Below are 15,748 nucleotides of genomic sequence, written 5' to 3'. Positions count from 1 at the left end.
TAATAAGCATTCCTACAGGACTTGGAGGGATGAAACAAATCTCATCCCAACTCTTTATGAGCCAACTTAACATCACAAATCCATTTATCTGAGACATAGATTCCACATTCACTCTCTAATGAACAATACGTGTATATGACTTTACTTTATTATTGCACAAATTGGGGGAGCTTGTCCAAATTCCAATAACTTACATCTATCGGGCCTACAGACTCCTCAAGCCGCCATGCTTGAGCAGCAGGAATGTGGAAGTTAGGAAGGGAAATGATCGCTCATCTCCATTTGACGTAATACACAAAGTAAGCCGCCATTGCGGCGAAGAGGAGCGCCAGGATGACGATGCAGACGATGACCCCCACCACGGGGTCACTGTAGCTCCTCTCTGACGACTCTGAAAGACGCGCAGAGAGTCACGTCATATATTGTACTTTTTTCCTTTCAGACAGGCAGTAAAAGGACACATGAACATTCTTACCAAAAGGGGCTGCATTGGTTTGAAAATCTCCTGAAAAGTACAAATAAGGCAGAAATAAATGAATGAATTCATATTCTTTCGTCATTTCAAGTATCGAGCATGATTCCCATAAATTCTTACGTTACTTTTTTCTTCAAATTTGAACCCCGCAGCTTAAAGAGCGGAGCGACTGACCCAAGGACATTCTGGGACGTTTTGCAATTTCTTGTGCTGTAAACAAGCCATATCATACATACCAGATATCTCCTGCCTTGGTCATCACTCTAATTCTCGTGTGTGTCTGTGTCTGTGTCTGTGTCTGTGTGTGTGTGTGTGTGTGTGTGTGTGTGTGTGTGTGTGGTGACACACTAAGGGTCACACTAAGTTTCTCAGTGCTTGTGAAACTATGTGTTTGTATTTAATTGTGTTTAACCTATACGCTGCATTGCGTACTAAAAAACATCTTCATAAACTATGTGCTTGATTTTAACTTGATTGTTAGCTAGCCAAACTATGACCAAATACACTAGCTCGTTCTTTGGCAGGAGCCAATCACAGCATATCAGTGCGCTCACAACGAGCCTGTCAACCCATTATATATATACTCAATATAACAGTATATTTTATACAAAGAATGCTAAATTCATTACACAGCAAGTTAACGCTCAAAAGGTATATCTAAGAAATATACAAAAAGTACCAGTTCAAAACCGTATTTCAGTACTGTATTTCATTTAGAACATGAGCTGGTATCAGTGTCACTAATGTTTCGTGTGAATTTGTCTTATTTTCGATGAATTATGCGTCATATATTGCGTAAAACCAGTGTAAAGGTGACTATAAGAGTGTTATTTCATGTAAAAACTGTATTTAGAAGGTTGTAAACAGGTTTTCTATGCTCCAACTGTGAAAATATTCTATTTACTGTATAAATAAGGAATCCTACTCAAATTCACCAATCACGGTGACCGAGGGTTTCCTATATAGTGAAGACAAATACACACCTGTACCCTGCTTGGCCACCAGGATGGCCGGCGAGGTGACCGTCGCGTTAGCCAACACGTCATCCGCCTCCCTTCTTCGTCTTTTCTTAGTTCCGCAATCCTGTTCCAATTCAATATCCAAAGTATGAAATTAATATCATTGTCCGGCAGACACCCTTCCAACCCCCCAGGTAATATTTCACTGCATCAGTGATCAGTTTGGACTCAAGCTACATTGCTAACACTAATGGCTGGGCCTCATTTAGTACAGCAAGTGAGATGTGTTTAGGGACATCATGTAAAAGACGATTTGAATGTGTTTGTTTTCTATAGTAAATGACATTACAGACAATTTCGTTGCAATCATGCTAGGAAACGTGAGAGAAATTTAATATGTGGAAAAAACACACAATTTGAAATGTGAATTCCAAAACTATCCGATCAGAACTAGTTGGAAGACTTTTGTTTTGTGAAATGCAAATCATCTTGTCATGGAAATGCCAGAACTAAAACGTATTATTCCCATTCATTCTCAGGGAAAAATGCTGTCTTTTATTTGTGTTATTATTATATAATTATATATTATATAAATATGGCGTCTTCCTTCAATACTACACAAACAAAGCAGGTCAAGATGTGTATTACTTTTAAAGAAACAACTTTGTGTTAAGCTTATTATTATTATTGTTATTATTATTATTATCATGAACAGTTTCTCAAACTTTTAAAAATTCCAACTTTATTATGTGAATCTTAATTAATAATTATTCAAATATCAAGTATGCATTAATAAATAATAATTTAAAATTGTATTTCATAACAGAAAATAAGAACTTTTAGCAAACATTCAGCAAGAAAGATTGTGAATTTTATATAGTAATTCAGCTATATCATCGTTATTTTCATTTCATATTATTTCATATATTTATTTGTTTGTTATTATTACTATTATTTAATTGACAAATGTTGTGTTGTATGATGATTTAAAAAGTAAAATAAGTTAAAACATGAAATATTAAAAAAAACATTTCTACACTGCCAGTAAAATTATTAATAAAATATAACCACAATAATATAATATAGATGATAATATATATAATATAAATAAACGGCCAATATGGAGCATCTCCAATGAGACTTACCGGCAGTAGGTCGCTGCACGTGGACACCTCACACAGCCTGGTGACGCAGTGCAGGTAGAACGTGGACACAGGCAGGTTTTTGTGCTCCACGAATCTAAAGGCCTCAAAGGAGAAGCGTGCTTCCTGTGACACCCCGTTGACCTCCACCGTGGTCTGGGCGTCACGTTGGCATCTTCGCAGGAAAAAGAGAAGCAGCGTGGGTGTTGTCCGCTCGAAGGGAAAGTGAGCGCAGAGTGTCACGTGAAGCGGCCGGCATTGTGTACTCACCCGATAAAAAGGTCATAGTAGGAGTCGAAGTTGGGATACGGGCTGGTGGTGGCGTAGCATCGATCCAGCAGCACGTTGAACCTTTGGAAAAGACCATCAGGTGTCTTTCTTCTGCTAAATGAGACACTTCAAAATAATGTACTTACCTGTCTGTTAGATTGGTGGCCGTGACAGCAGCGTAGATCTTGATCTTCAGCTGGAGCCCCGTCGATGGGATTGTGAGCGGAATCTGGTACTGCTCATCCTGACCGATCAGACCAAACACAAGTTTTTGTTTGACGACTGCTTCATTGATCATCAAATTAGCATCACAACTCTTCCTGTTTGCGCTCTGGAATGATTTTCCAGGGCTGCAGGGCGGAGTCAGACATCTTCCTTTAATACTTGTAAGTTAATATCACACCTCCGAAAGAATCACTTGGAATCACACACAGCAAAATAATAAGCCACTGGAGATGTTTCCTACCTGGCGCTTCCAAACAACAACACAATGTACAGTAGAAGTATGCAGCGTTCCAAATTGCATGGTTGCCCTCATTATTTAACTCTTCCTATGCCAAAGACATTTTTCTAGGTTTTTATAATCCCAAACAACCGATTCCAACAATGTATTCATCTGTCTGTATGGTTTTTTACACCAAAAAGGCAAAAAGAGGTGATGATGCATGCAGATATAGTTGAGTTATAGTCCATGGTGCTATATTTGTTATATCCCTACTGAGACTGCTGTCTAAGCGGAGGAAAAATAATGGATGATGGGTGGTGTTTTTCTCCCTTTTTTAGTCAGGAGCTGATATTTTCCTGAAACTTACCTAAGTTGTATTGCTGATTACAGAAGAACCGAAAAAGTAAAATCAACCTTTTTTTTCCTGATGAAAGCAGGAGTCTAATTTTCCTTTTATATAGCCATAGAACACGATCATCTGTGTGCCTTGAAAGATCAGTCAAAGTCGTGTAAAATGGCCCGTACTGAATAGGGTTGTCTTTTGAAAAGCAAGTCTCTTGTGTGTCGTGGCTGCATCTCTCCAGGTCACACGCATGTGTGAGTGACTGGGAGTCAAGCTCCGAGAAGGGATACATCTCCAGACCCCGAATATAAGACGTAGCTCATGCCAGTACGGTACCTTATACGTCATACATACAAGGCCTCTGCATCTCAACAGGATCACCAATGGGTTTAAAATTGTGCGTCCAGTTTGTGTCTTACTGAATAGAGCAGCAAGCTGAGTGTGCTGATGAAGCTGCCGTTGTTGTCTTTGATGGCCAAGCTCACACCAGACCTGTAACGAGGCAGAGGTTCATCAATGAGTCCCAAAATCACGGCACAACATGGCGTCGGGGCGCTGCCCGAACTCACACGCCTAGTTGGGTGTTGTTCAGCAGATACTGCATGGGGTAGATGCAGGAGAACCTGTAGAAGAGCTGTGGCCTGTAGGTGATCATACCCGGCGACGGATCGATGGAAGTCACATCGCCGGAGATGTTGACAAACTGGACGTTGGAGAAGTCGGCGAAGATCCCGGTGCCGACCTGGTTGATGATCTGTAAGAGAGCCGTCTTTGCATTACAATCGGACCTGTCAGTCGTTTAGGGACCCAGGTACCCGTACATACATTAAAGTCGTTCCCGCAAAAAGCCAAGGAGCTTTCATTTATGGGGAAGCTGAATCTCAAGACAGGGGGGTCGACGGTCCAGTCCGCTTCCCCAAAACATTCATTTTTGGTGAACTCATTATTGAGGACCATCAGGGACTCGTTGTAGAGCTCTTGGTAGATGGGGCACAGGAAGATGCTCAGGTCCATGTGCTCGGTACCGCACACCACCGTGATGTCTGAGTTTTCTGGGACAAACGCAACAAAGTGTCACCCCCCTCCACACAAATCATAATAAGGTATGATCCTATAATATGTATACATACCAGGTGGTCTGTTTGTGTCGCTGCTGAGGCACTGAGCTGGGATCTGAGCCTTGATCCTCAAAATGAGTCCAAGCTGGCACACAAGGAGGACCAGTCTTGTTGATCTAGACGTGTGTGCAAGGAGAACGTTGTCGGTAGAACACAAACACAGGGAGAAATAAGAAATGACAAGACAAATATCTCTGCCCTAAATGAACCTATTATACATCGCTCTGGAAATGATCACTACAAGATCATTTCAAAGAATAATTGTATTCCAAGACAACCCAAAAAAGAAGAGGCGTCTCACCTGTAAATCATCATATTGCTCTCCCAGCGGTCCACCACCAAGACGCCATTTATACTGTCGCCAAAAGGGCGTGTGAGGGAGTCCGTTGGACAATAGCGCAACATGAGCTGTAACTTTAACGTCACTGTTTTGTTCCTACTTTTCATACTTTGAAATTATAATACTTTCCAACACACTTCATCGCCAGCCAACATTTTGTGCACCTGCGTTATCGAGTGAGATCCAATACGAGACCTGTATCAATAAGCGGTATTGTACGTACATACTCATGTTGTGCTTGCAGTTTGCAGCAGTGGAGAGCTGGAGATCATGCACTGTTTGTTACAAGTGTTGTTTCCAATAAGGAAGTTCAAAGTCCTCCGCACATTACAGGTATTGCAGTAGAAAAAAGTTTGTAGACACTTTCTCATGCACTTGGATCAGAAAACGTATCCAAACCTTTGATTACTATTGCTCATTATCCACAACATGAAAACACACGCATTATAAATGTTATTATTGCATGCTAAATATAGAATCTCCATTATTCCCTTGCGTGCGTGCAGTGAATATGGACATCACGAGGGCTGCGCAGGAAACGATGACTAACAAACAGTACACACACAAACAAAGTTTCCTTTCCACAGTCTTGTGAGAAGAACTATTCTTCCTCGCAGATCTTTTGGCGTGATACAATTGCGGTTAGCGCTCGTCAGAGTTTTGTAATGGAACCCCCTTTTGTTATGGCCTCGGGCTGCAAACTAAAAAAAAACTGTCAAAGGAATATGTTGTCACTGTTTTGAACAGTCCATGAGAAGGACACACCCATCGAGGAGGAATCCAGTTCTTCTTTGTGTGGCATCCCCAGAAAGAGGGTCAGGGACTTCTATAGCTTTACTGGTCCCCGATGAGTAGCGCTACAATGTGCCGAGAGGATACCATCTACAAAATGAAAGGTAACCCATTACAATGCATTGAGCAGATCACGTTTCAAATGCCAGTTTTAATCACTTTTGTTGCACAAATAAACAAAAAATGCATTTATCTGCGAGTCATGCCCTCGGTGTTACTTGAAGGCACATTCTGTTGCCTTGAACCCGAAAGCAATACACCTGGCCACCCTTGGGAAATACGTGTATGGCTTTAGACCAAGGTCCCTGATTCAGAACACAATTGTATGTTGTCAAAGCCGGATACAGAAACGGGCTCAATGAACAGTGAGGCTTTGAAATGCAGATTCAAACTATTATTTGCTCTTTTAGCTGTGCTTCCTTCCTGTTCCTTTTTGCTGTTTACTATTATTACTGTAAGTCATTTACTTAAGTAATTTTAGGAGCTTTTTAGCAGCGGTGTTACATCAGGGCCTGCAAAGTCTTCTCTGCTAGCCTAAACACCGTCAGAAGCACTGACCTACATTTACAAATTGTATTAATTTTGATTCTACAGTCTTCATTTTACAGCGACATCTTGGCTGCAGCGCTTCCGCTAAGTGGAAGCATGTTCAGCCTTTATGGCCCAAGTAGTGTGTGGAAATGTCATCGTAATCTGTCCAAAGCCTTCAGACTCAGTAGTGCTGGCCCATGTCACATACACATTATTCACATTTTCAGCGTTTTCCCGTCCTTTGATTGGTTGATGTCTAACACTCAAAGTTACCAGTGTGCTTGAATGCATCATCACATGAATAAGTGCTTAAAGGGGACCTATTATACTTTTTCCACTTCTCTGACTTGTAGATGTAGTTACAATGTTGCATTTGTGTTAAACCATGCCAAAGTTTCAGATAACGAGGTTTGCATATTCGGAAGTAAGCCCTGAAAGACGTTTGGGATGGCCCAAAACGCTCGGGTTCAGAGGGCGATGCAAAAGTGTTCCTTTTGTGATGTCACATAGGAGAGGGCTTCCTTATGGGTGTGGCTGTAGGCGCCCATTGTCGGCAAGTGAAAGTCTGGCCTGAGCTTTGAATATAAAGAATTGGACTGTGGTCAGTGGTCTAGGGTTCTTTGACAAAAGCAAATGTTGTCTCTCATTTAGAAATGAAGATCCCAGGATCAGAACGAAGACTGGAGAGGCACAGGACAGAAGCTGCCTAAAGTCCAGTGTGAAGTTTCCTCAGTCTGTGATGAGTCCATGTCATCTGCTGTGTTGGTCCACTCTTATATAGTGTCAAATCAATGTAGCTGTCTTATGCAAACATTTTTGGCATGGCTCTGTATACTGACTTCTCTGGTGACGTCATGCAACGGTATGAACAGCACTGTCTGCCACTCTGAGCTCTGCTTACAAACGACCAGATATTTTCAACGTGTGAAAGGAGGGAGGCGTTGCGTCCTTCAACACCAACGTATTAAATAGTAAAAGAGAGAAGAAATGAATGACTGAGACCCCGTTACACTCATAATGATTACATGGTCATACCGTTTGTCCAATTGGGCTCGCCGTAGAACTTCTGACGCAATTTACGTAAGCACATAAGACCCACGTAGCAAAGAAAGGCAACTATTTTCTACTTCCGGTATAAACCTATGACGCAGGGAAACGTCGATTTTTAATTGGTCCATTGATGTCAGCGCGGGCCACCATTGCTCCGCCTGTCCTTCGCGAGACTTCTATACTTTTCTAGAGAAGTCTATGGAAAATACTTTTCCTTTACACTCATAATGATAACATGGCCATACCGTTTGTCCAACTGTGGTAGCTGTATACATATATATATATATTATTATTACAATATAAACAGAATTACAGGAACAGAAAAGTGCAATTCTACAGAACAATAACATAAATAAGAAAAAGTAAATAACATTGAAAGGAATGTGCGAGGGATATTGCTTGAAAATAAGAACAACAAAAATAAAAACAATAGAAAACATGTCACTTAAGCTTGTTTTTTATATGAATTGTTTTTAGAACGTTCTCCAATGTATGAAAGGTTTTTACTCCTTTTCACAAGACCCACGTAGTAAAGCAAGGAAACTATTTCCTACTTCCGGTATCAAACTATGACTCGGGCAAAAGTCGATTTTTAATTGGTCCATTTATGACGGCGCGGGCCACCATTGCTCCGCCTATCCTTCGCGAGACTTCGATACTTTTCTACTCTGGACCGAGATCCCGTCACACTCATAATGATTACATGGACCACTTGTCCAATTGGGGTAGCCATAGACTTCTGACGAAATTATGTAAGCACATAAGACCTACGTAGTAAAGAAAGGCAACTATTTTCTACTTCCGGTATCAACCTATGACGCAGGGAAACGTCGATCTTCAATTGGTCCATTGATGACAGCGCGGGCCACCATTGCTCCGCCTGTCCTTCGCGAGACTTCTGTACTTTTCTACGCTGGGCTCTTTAAAGGAAGCGAGTGAAGCCACACCTCATTCATTTACCTGCCAACCAACCCAGCGAGTGGACCGTTCCAGTACTACAGCGGCTGAGCGTAAACCAGAGGTGAGTACTGCTATATTGTTGTTGTAATGCCTATAGCCGCAGTATGTCATATACACTGTACAATGTTGGTGGGCCGTATGGTTGCGGAAGTTAAGGTAATCCATTTCCTCGATGAAATTGTCCACTGTTGTGTTGCGCTGGTTAAATAACTTTAAAATCAGTTTATTTAGACGTGGTTATGATATTATGATGAACAGGATTACCAATTGGGCTTTTCCAGTTTATGCATACTTCATGTTTCTGGTGTGTACTGTATATCATACTGTCGCGTGTCTGACAGATGCACCAGTCCGATACCGCACTGACCGTTGTTGTGTGTGTGTGTGTATGTATATATAAAATACGTCGTAGTTCCCGAAAGTTTGTTAATTTTGCGTAACGCAAAGAAAAATGATCCAGAAAGTTCTACGTCTCGAGAAAGTGCCACACCCCAGCATGAGCAGAAGGTGCAGCCCCAAAGCGCATGCGCAGATCGTCTGCATCGTCTCTTATGTCATTATAATAGACTTTAGCCTCTAGCCTAAAGTCAGCAGGGAAAGGGGTATATAAAAAAAAATACACAGTAAAGTTATTGCATAATAACATAATAATGTAGTCAAGCCCTGACCTCCAGGCAACATTATAACCAGCTGAGGAAACTACCCCTCCTCCATGTTTACTAGTTTCCACCATAAGGCACCATAAGTGCTGAGGCTTGAAAACAGGTGCTGTGGACACCTCTTCACTCTTAGTTTCCTCTTCACTCTTAGACTCTGGTAAACCTGTTTTTCAAGATGAGTGCCGACATCACAGCTTTTTCTTTCATCTGCTCAGAAACCATGTCCAAAGGACCAGCAGTGGGTATTGATCTGGGCACAACCTACTCCTGTGTAGGTGTGTTTCAGCACGGCAAAGTGGAGATCATTGCCAACGACCAGGGAAACAGGACCACGCCCAGTTATGTTGCCTTCACTGACACAGAGAGGCTGATTGGTGACGCTGCAAAGAACCAAGTTGCATTGAACCCCACCAACACAATATTTGGTATGCAAGGTTTTTTTTGATAAACAACCCTCTGATTGTTCTGTATAATAATCCCATCTTCTATTGCCCCCAGATGCGAAGCGACTTATTGGACGGCAGTTTGATGACTACGTTGTTCAGAATGACATGAAACACTGGCCCTTCACCGTCATCAATGATAACTCGCGGCCCAAGGTTCAGGTGGAGTACAAGGGGGAAACCAAGTCCTTTTACCCAGAGGAGATCTCCTCCATGGTGCTGCTGAAAATGAAGGAGATTGCTGAGGCGTATCTCGGCAAGGTATGCCCGCCCACTTTTCACAAAACATGTTGGGAGGGCTGTACCGGTATTTTTGCATAGCTTGGTTTATCAAAGTTCTGCTAAACCTCTTAGCCCTCGGTCATGGATGGTGATGGGAACAAGTCCAGGGTGTCATAGTGATAAGGTTTGAAGGGTAGAAGCTCAATTAGATTTTTGAGGAAGTTATCACACTATTTTTATCACTTACTGTTTATTTTATCACTAAATTTACAAAGCAAAACTAATGAACTTTCTGCAGCCCTGCCACTCTTTTATCTTGCACAAATGTGCATTAAAACAATGAAACACCTTTTTAGCAACATTTAGCTGCTAGTGGGTCAACGGCTAGCATGGGCTATCATCCCTTGTTGACACTGGAATGTGTTCCAAAAAATCGAAAGAAAAACATACTTTTTGTTGGATGGAAGTACATTTTTTAACCGAATGAGACAGTCTGTACAGAGCGGATAAATGAATAGATTGCAGTTTGTCATTAATATTTCAAACCAGGGTTGTGTGAACACATTTGTGTTCCCTGTGAGGAGGCCATGACAGAAAATAACGGAGAACCACTGCTTTTCCGTTTGCAGACCGTAAACAACGCTGTTGTGACAGTGCCAGCCTACTTCAATGATTCTCAGCGTCAGGCCACCAAAGATGCCGGCACCATCTCTGGGCTCAACGTCCTTCGCATCATCAACGAGCCAACCGCTGCGGCCATTGCTTACGGCCTGGACAAGAAGGTGAAGCAACACGTGCCACCTAATGAGTACCTTTTGGAGTTCTGGACCTAGCATGAATTAAAAAATCTTGCGACATCTGATTTTGAATATCCTTTTGTCATGAACTAAAATTTTACAATTGCAGGTTGGCAGTGAGAAAAACGTTCTCATCTTTGACCTGGGCGGTGGCACTTTTGACGTGTCTATCTTGGCCATCGAGGACGGCATCTTTGAGGTCAAGTCGACTGCAGGCGACACGCACTTGGGCGGCGAAGACTTTGACAACCGCTTGGTGACCTTCTTCATCAGCGAGTTCAAACGCAAGCACAAGAAAGACATCAGCGAAAACAAGAGGGCGGTGCGTCGTCTGCGCACGGCTTGCGAAAGGGCAAAGCGAACCCTCTCCTCCAGCTCGCAGGCCAGCTTGGAAATCGATTCGCTGTACGAGGGCATCGATTTCTACACCTCTATCACCAGGGCTCGCTTTGAGGAGCTCAACGGAGAACTGTTCCGCGGAACTCTAGAGCCTGTGGAGAAGGCTCTCCGTGACTCCAAGCTGGGCAAGGACGAAATTCATGAGATCGTTCTCGTCGGGGGCTCCACTCGTATTCCCAAGATCCAAAAGCTGCTGCAGGACTTCTTCAATGGGAAGGAACTCAACAAGAGCATCAATCCAGACGAAGCCGTGGCCTACGGTGCAGGTATCCACGTGAAACACGTTTGTTTGGTGCTTATTCGTAATCAGATTACTGAACACAAGATCTAAATCCATTTCCAGCGGTGCAGGCTGCCATCCTGTCAGGCGACAAGTCGGAGAACGTGCAGGACTTGCTGCTGCTGGATGTGACCCCTTTGTCTCTGGGCATTGAGACCGCCGGGGGAGTCATGAGTTCACTCATCAAGAGAAACACTACCATTCCCACAAAGCAGGCACAGATCTTTACCACCTACTCGGACAACCAGCCGGGTGTGCTCATTCAGGTAGGAGAGGCCCCCAGTGCCTGAGCGCCTTCTAGACATGAACGTTTAATAATAATAATCATCATAATAATAATCATCATAAACACCTGACCTCACTCCTTCAGGTGTTTGAGGGCGAAAGGGCCATGACCAAAGACAACAACATTTTGGGCAAATTTGAACTGTCTGGAATCCCCCCAGCACCCCGAGGCGTTCCTCAAATTGAGGTGACCTTTGACATTGACGCCAACGGAATCCTGAATGTGTCCGCCATTGACAAGAGCACCGGCAAGGAGAACAAAATCACCATCACCAATGACAAAGGTCTGTTTGCTTATTTAGTCTTTTCTGCTGTTAGGGCTGCAACTAACCATTCTTAGTCTTAGGCCTAGACGACCTAATCAACATCAATGAATCATCTAGTATGTTGCAGCTCTCATGGAATTTTTGGTTTCACCCATTTTTCCCGTTTCAAATAAAATGTGAAGTGACTCCTAGTTCATTGGCATTGTCCCCTAATGCTGACCCTCCCTGCAGGTCGGCTCAGCAAGGACGACATTGAACGCATGGTGAGGGAAGCAGAGGACTTCAAGGCCGAGGATGACCAGCAAAGAGATCGGGTGGCAGCCAAGAACGGCTTGGAGTCTTACGCCTTCAACATGAAGTCCACTGTGGAGGACGAAAAGCTGAAGGACAAGATCAGCCCTGAAGACAAGCAAACCATTGTGGACAAGTGCAAAGACGTTATCAGCTGGCTGGACAAAAACCAAGTATGTTTGTTTTGTTTGTTTGAAGCACGCTAAGTGGACATAGAATGTACAATTAATGATGTTTTTCCCTTAGTCTGCAGAGAAAGATGAGTTTGAGCACCAGCAGAAGGAGCTGGAAAAGGTGTGCAACCCCATTGTGACCAAGCTGTACCAGGGTGCCGGGGGTATGCCAGGGGGCATGCCAGGGGGTTTCCCTGGAGCTGGCGCTGCTCCTGGTGGAGGCGGAGCATCTTCCGGCCCCACCATAGAAGAAGTTGACTAAAGTGTGTGTGAGCTTCTGTTGCATAGACGAGTGTCACCTGCTTTAACTTGAACTATCACCACTTTGGGCTAATCTTAGGTCTAATCTAAGGCTTTCGGCTGTACTGCTAAAATGCCTGCCTTGTAAACTCTAAACATTAGTCACTTTATTTGGGGATCCTTCCATGTCTTTGCAAGCCTCTATTTTTTTATGGGGCGGGTTATCTTTTCCACAAGCTTTGTGTATTGATATGACTTTGCACATTTTATTGACGCGGGTGTTGTTTTTGCAGCTGTACCTTGTTTTCATTAATAAAACCAGAAAAGCAAAACACGTTGTCTTTTTAATCAAATTTTCTTGATAACTTTTAGTAGTACAGTGGAACATCTAGCTCTGACATGTTGGTTCTGCACAGACCAGGAAAAGTTGTCCCTGCTGCCTTGGTTCTTCCTAATGAGACATGGCCTGATGATGGTCATTCATCAGACATCAGACAAACTTAAACTATACATCATATGCAGTACACCATCTACTATAAAAGTCATACTATACATCATGTCTAGAAATCTTTACTGTATATAATATACATTATAAGACATCTAAACTAAGTCACACTATTAATTATATAGTATGCATAATATACAGTACATCATGTACTGAAGAAGTCCTACTATACATCATGTCTAAAAATGTTTACTGTATATAATATACAATATAAGACATCTGAACTAAGTCACACTGTACATTATATAGTATATGTAATATACAGTACATCATGTACTAAGTCCTACTATACATCATGTCTAAAAATGTTTACTGTATATAATATACAATATAAGACATCTGAACTAAGTCACACTGTACATTATATAATATATGTAATATACAGTACATCATGTACTAATTAAGTCCTACTATACCTCATGTTTAAAAATGTTTACTGTATATAATATACAATATAAGACATTTGGACTAAGTCACACTATACATTATATAGTATACATAATATACAGTACATCATGTACTAACGAAGTTCTACTATACATCATGTCTAAAAATGTTTACTGTATATAATATACAATATAGGACATCTGAACTAAGTCACACTATACATTATATAGTATATGAAATATACAGTACATCATGTACTAACTAAGTCCTACTATACATCATGTTTAAAAATGTTTACTGTATATAATATACAATATAAGACATCTGAACTAATTCACACTATACATGATATAGTATACATAATATACAGTACATCATGTACTAACAAAGTCCTACTATACATCATGTCTAAAAATGTTTACTGTATATAATATACAATATAAGACATCTGGAGTAAGTCACATTATACATTATATAGTATACATAATATACAGTACATCATGTACTAACAAAGTCCTACTATACATCATGTCTAAAAATGTTTACTGTATATAATATACAATATAAGACATCTGAACTAAGTCACACTATACATTATATAGTATATGTAATATACAGTACATTATGTACTCATTCCTACTATACATCATGTCTAAAAATGTTTACTGTATATAATATACAATATAAGACATCTGAACTAAGTCACACTGTACATTATATAGTACGTATATGTAATATACAGTACATCATGTACTAACTAAGTCCTACTATACATCATGTCTAAAAACGTTTACTGTATATAATATACAATATAAGACATCTGAACTAAGTCACACTATACATTATATAGTATATGTAATATACAGTACATCATGTACTAACTAAGTCCTACTATATGTACATCATGTCTAAAAACGTTTACTGTATATAATATACAATATAAGACATCTGAACTAAGTCACACTATACATTATATAGTATATGTAATATACAGTACATCATGTACTAAGTCCTACTATATGTACATCATGTCTAAAAACGTTTACTGTATATAATATACAATATAAGACATCTGAACTAAGTCACACTATACATTATATAGTATATGTAATATACAGTACATTGTGCACCAGGGGAGAATGCCAACATCAGAGTGGAATAAAAGATATAGGATGATTACTTTTGATTTATTACTTTATTAAAAAATTTTCACTCAGAATTACTATAAAATAATACTATAATACTATAAAATAATTACTATAAAATTAGTTTAAATTAAATGAACCAATATATACCAGTCTAGACCAGTCTATACCAGTCTAGTCTATACCAGCTGATTTTGGGTAAGCCAATATCATGGAAAAAGTTGCACTATATGTAATCATAGTCCAGCATGTCCTAAACAAGTCATGCTATTCATCAGTGTGACTCTGCACTGCATCATGAGATCATGCCTGGCATCTGTAAAGCTGATGTTTATCGTGGCGGTCGAAGATGATGAAATGATGCAGGAGATTTCCCGCTAATGTATTGTAAGTTTTGCAAATATAAATGCATGAAAATGTCACGGTGTCTTGGGCCGCCGCGACGTGAAAGAGTCCTCGGGCGTTGTGTAACCTATCACGTTCAAGGTAAGGTGAGCTGCCTTGACATTTCAAAGAACACATGTCACCTGCTGATATAAATACAAACATTCTCCTTTTAGATCCTTTTGGATCTACTGTTTGTTTGTCTTTCTTTGTGCTTTATTCATACGCCGCTTGTTGGCCTCAAGCCATTCTGGAATATTGTTTACCTTGCCAACAAAGCGGTCGTAAGGAGGTCAGGAAACAAAGGAACAGAGTCAACCCGGCAATTTTCCACCACCAGGGGTCGTATCAGAGCTGTGACAGAGGCGGCACGGTGGTTGTGTGGAAGGGTATCACGTAACGTCGGGACTAGATCACAGAGTTCAATACTCACTTCTCCCCCAATGGTTGTGTTGAAAGTAATTGTTGAGTTTAAATTCCAGGACTGATGGGGGGGGGGGGGGTGCTCTGTCTCTGGGTGAAAGTACACACTTCCGGCAATGTTTTAAAGTATTTTCTGCCTTTTTTTCCTCACTGTTGCTGACACCTAGTGGGGGGAATGAAGTCATCCCGGCACCTTTCCACCTTTCCATCAGAGCTGTAACAGAGGCAAGACAGCAACAAATAAAAGCATATAATCCCTACCTTCTGTGCGACCTTCTGTGTAAAAGGCACAAGCAAAGACATTCTGGATGATCTATTACAGTTTTACAGTTTTCTGCTTGTGTAAGGCGGCATGGTGACAATCAGGAGGGGAAGAGGTTGACCTGGCAATTTTCCACCATTGGAGGAAGTATCAGAACTGTAA

General features: G+C 41.2%; 2 protein-coding genes across 4 annotated transcripts; one reads left to right on the top strand and one right to left on the bottom strand.

The window, feature by feature from the left end:
- Nucleotides 1–139: 139 nt before the first annotated feature.
- Nucleotides 140–7,536, bottom strand: LOC131134305 (zona pellucida-like domain-containing protein 1). 3 transcript variants are annotated; one of them, XM_058079432.2, is made up of 12 exons: nt 7,451–7,536; nt 5,054–5,107; nt 4,765–4,868; nt 4,460–4,686; nt 4,204–4,388; nt 4,054–4,126; nt 2,993–3,090; nt 2,847–2,927; nt 2,580–2,751; nt 1,459–1,558; nt 476–505; nt 140–391 (listed from the first exon to the last, which is right to left on the bottom strand). In XM_058079432.2, exons 2-12 carry the CDS (start codon nt 5,065–5,067, stop codon nt 273–275), a joined length of 1,203 nt encoding a protein of 400 aa, XP_057935415.2. In that variant the 5' UTR covers nt 5,068–5,107; nt 7,451–7,536; the 3' UTR covers nt 140–272. The 3 variants fall into 3 exon arrangements, with proteins under 3 accessions (XP_057935415.2, XP_057935413.2, XP_078648988.1); XM_058079430.2 differs by lacking the exon at nt 7,451–7,536 and having other exon boundaries at nt 5,054–6,446; XM_078792862.1 differs by lacking the exons at nt 4,460–4,686; nt 7,451–7,536 and having other exon boundaries at nt 4,292–4,388; nt 5,054–6,446.
- Nucleotides 7,537–8,315: 779 nt separating this feature from the next.
- On the top strand, nt 8,316–12,812 carry hspa8b (heat shock protein family A (Hsp70) member 8b). The gene is made up of 9 exons (XM_058079429.2): nt 8,316–8,486; nt 9,300–9,509; nt 9,583–9,788; nt 10,379–10,531; nt 10,656–11,211; nt 11,289–11,491; nt 11,596–11,794; nt 12,008–12,240; nt 12,314–12,812. The coding sequence occupies exons 2-9, from the start codon at nt 9,305–9,307 to the stop codon at nt 12,500–12,502; spliced, it is 1,944 nt and encodes a 647-aa protein (XP_057935412.2). The 5' UTR covers nt 8,316–8,486; nt 9,300–9,304; the 3' UTR covers nt 12,503–12,812.
- The last annotated feature ends 2,936 nt before the right edge of the window (nt 12,813–15,748 follow it).

The sequence above is a fragment of the Doryrhamphus excisus genome, linkage group LG8, assembly GCF_037039965.1.
Source record: "Doryrhamphus excisus strain RoL-2023G ecotype Guam linkage group LG8, RoL_Dexc_Guam_v1.1, whole genome shotgun sequence".
NCBI classification, from domain to species: Eukaryota; Metazoa; Chordata; class Actinopteri; order Syngnathiformes; family Syngnathidae; genus Doryrhamphus; species Doryrhamphus excisus.
Note: the sequence above shows the minus strand (reverse complement) of the source record. Positions and strands in the feature narration are given on the sequence as shown.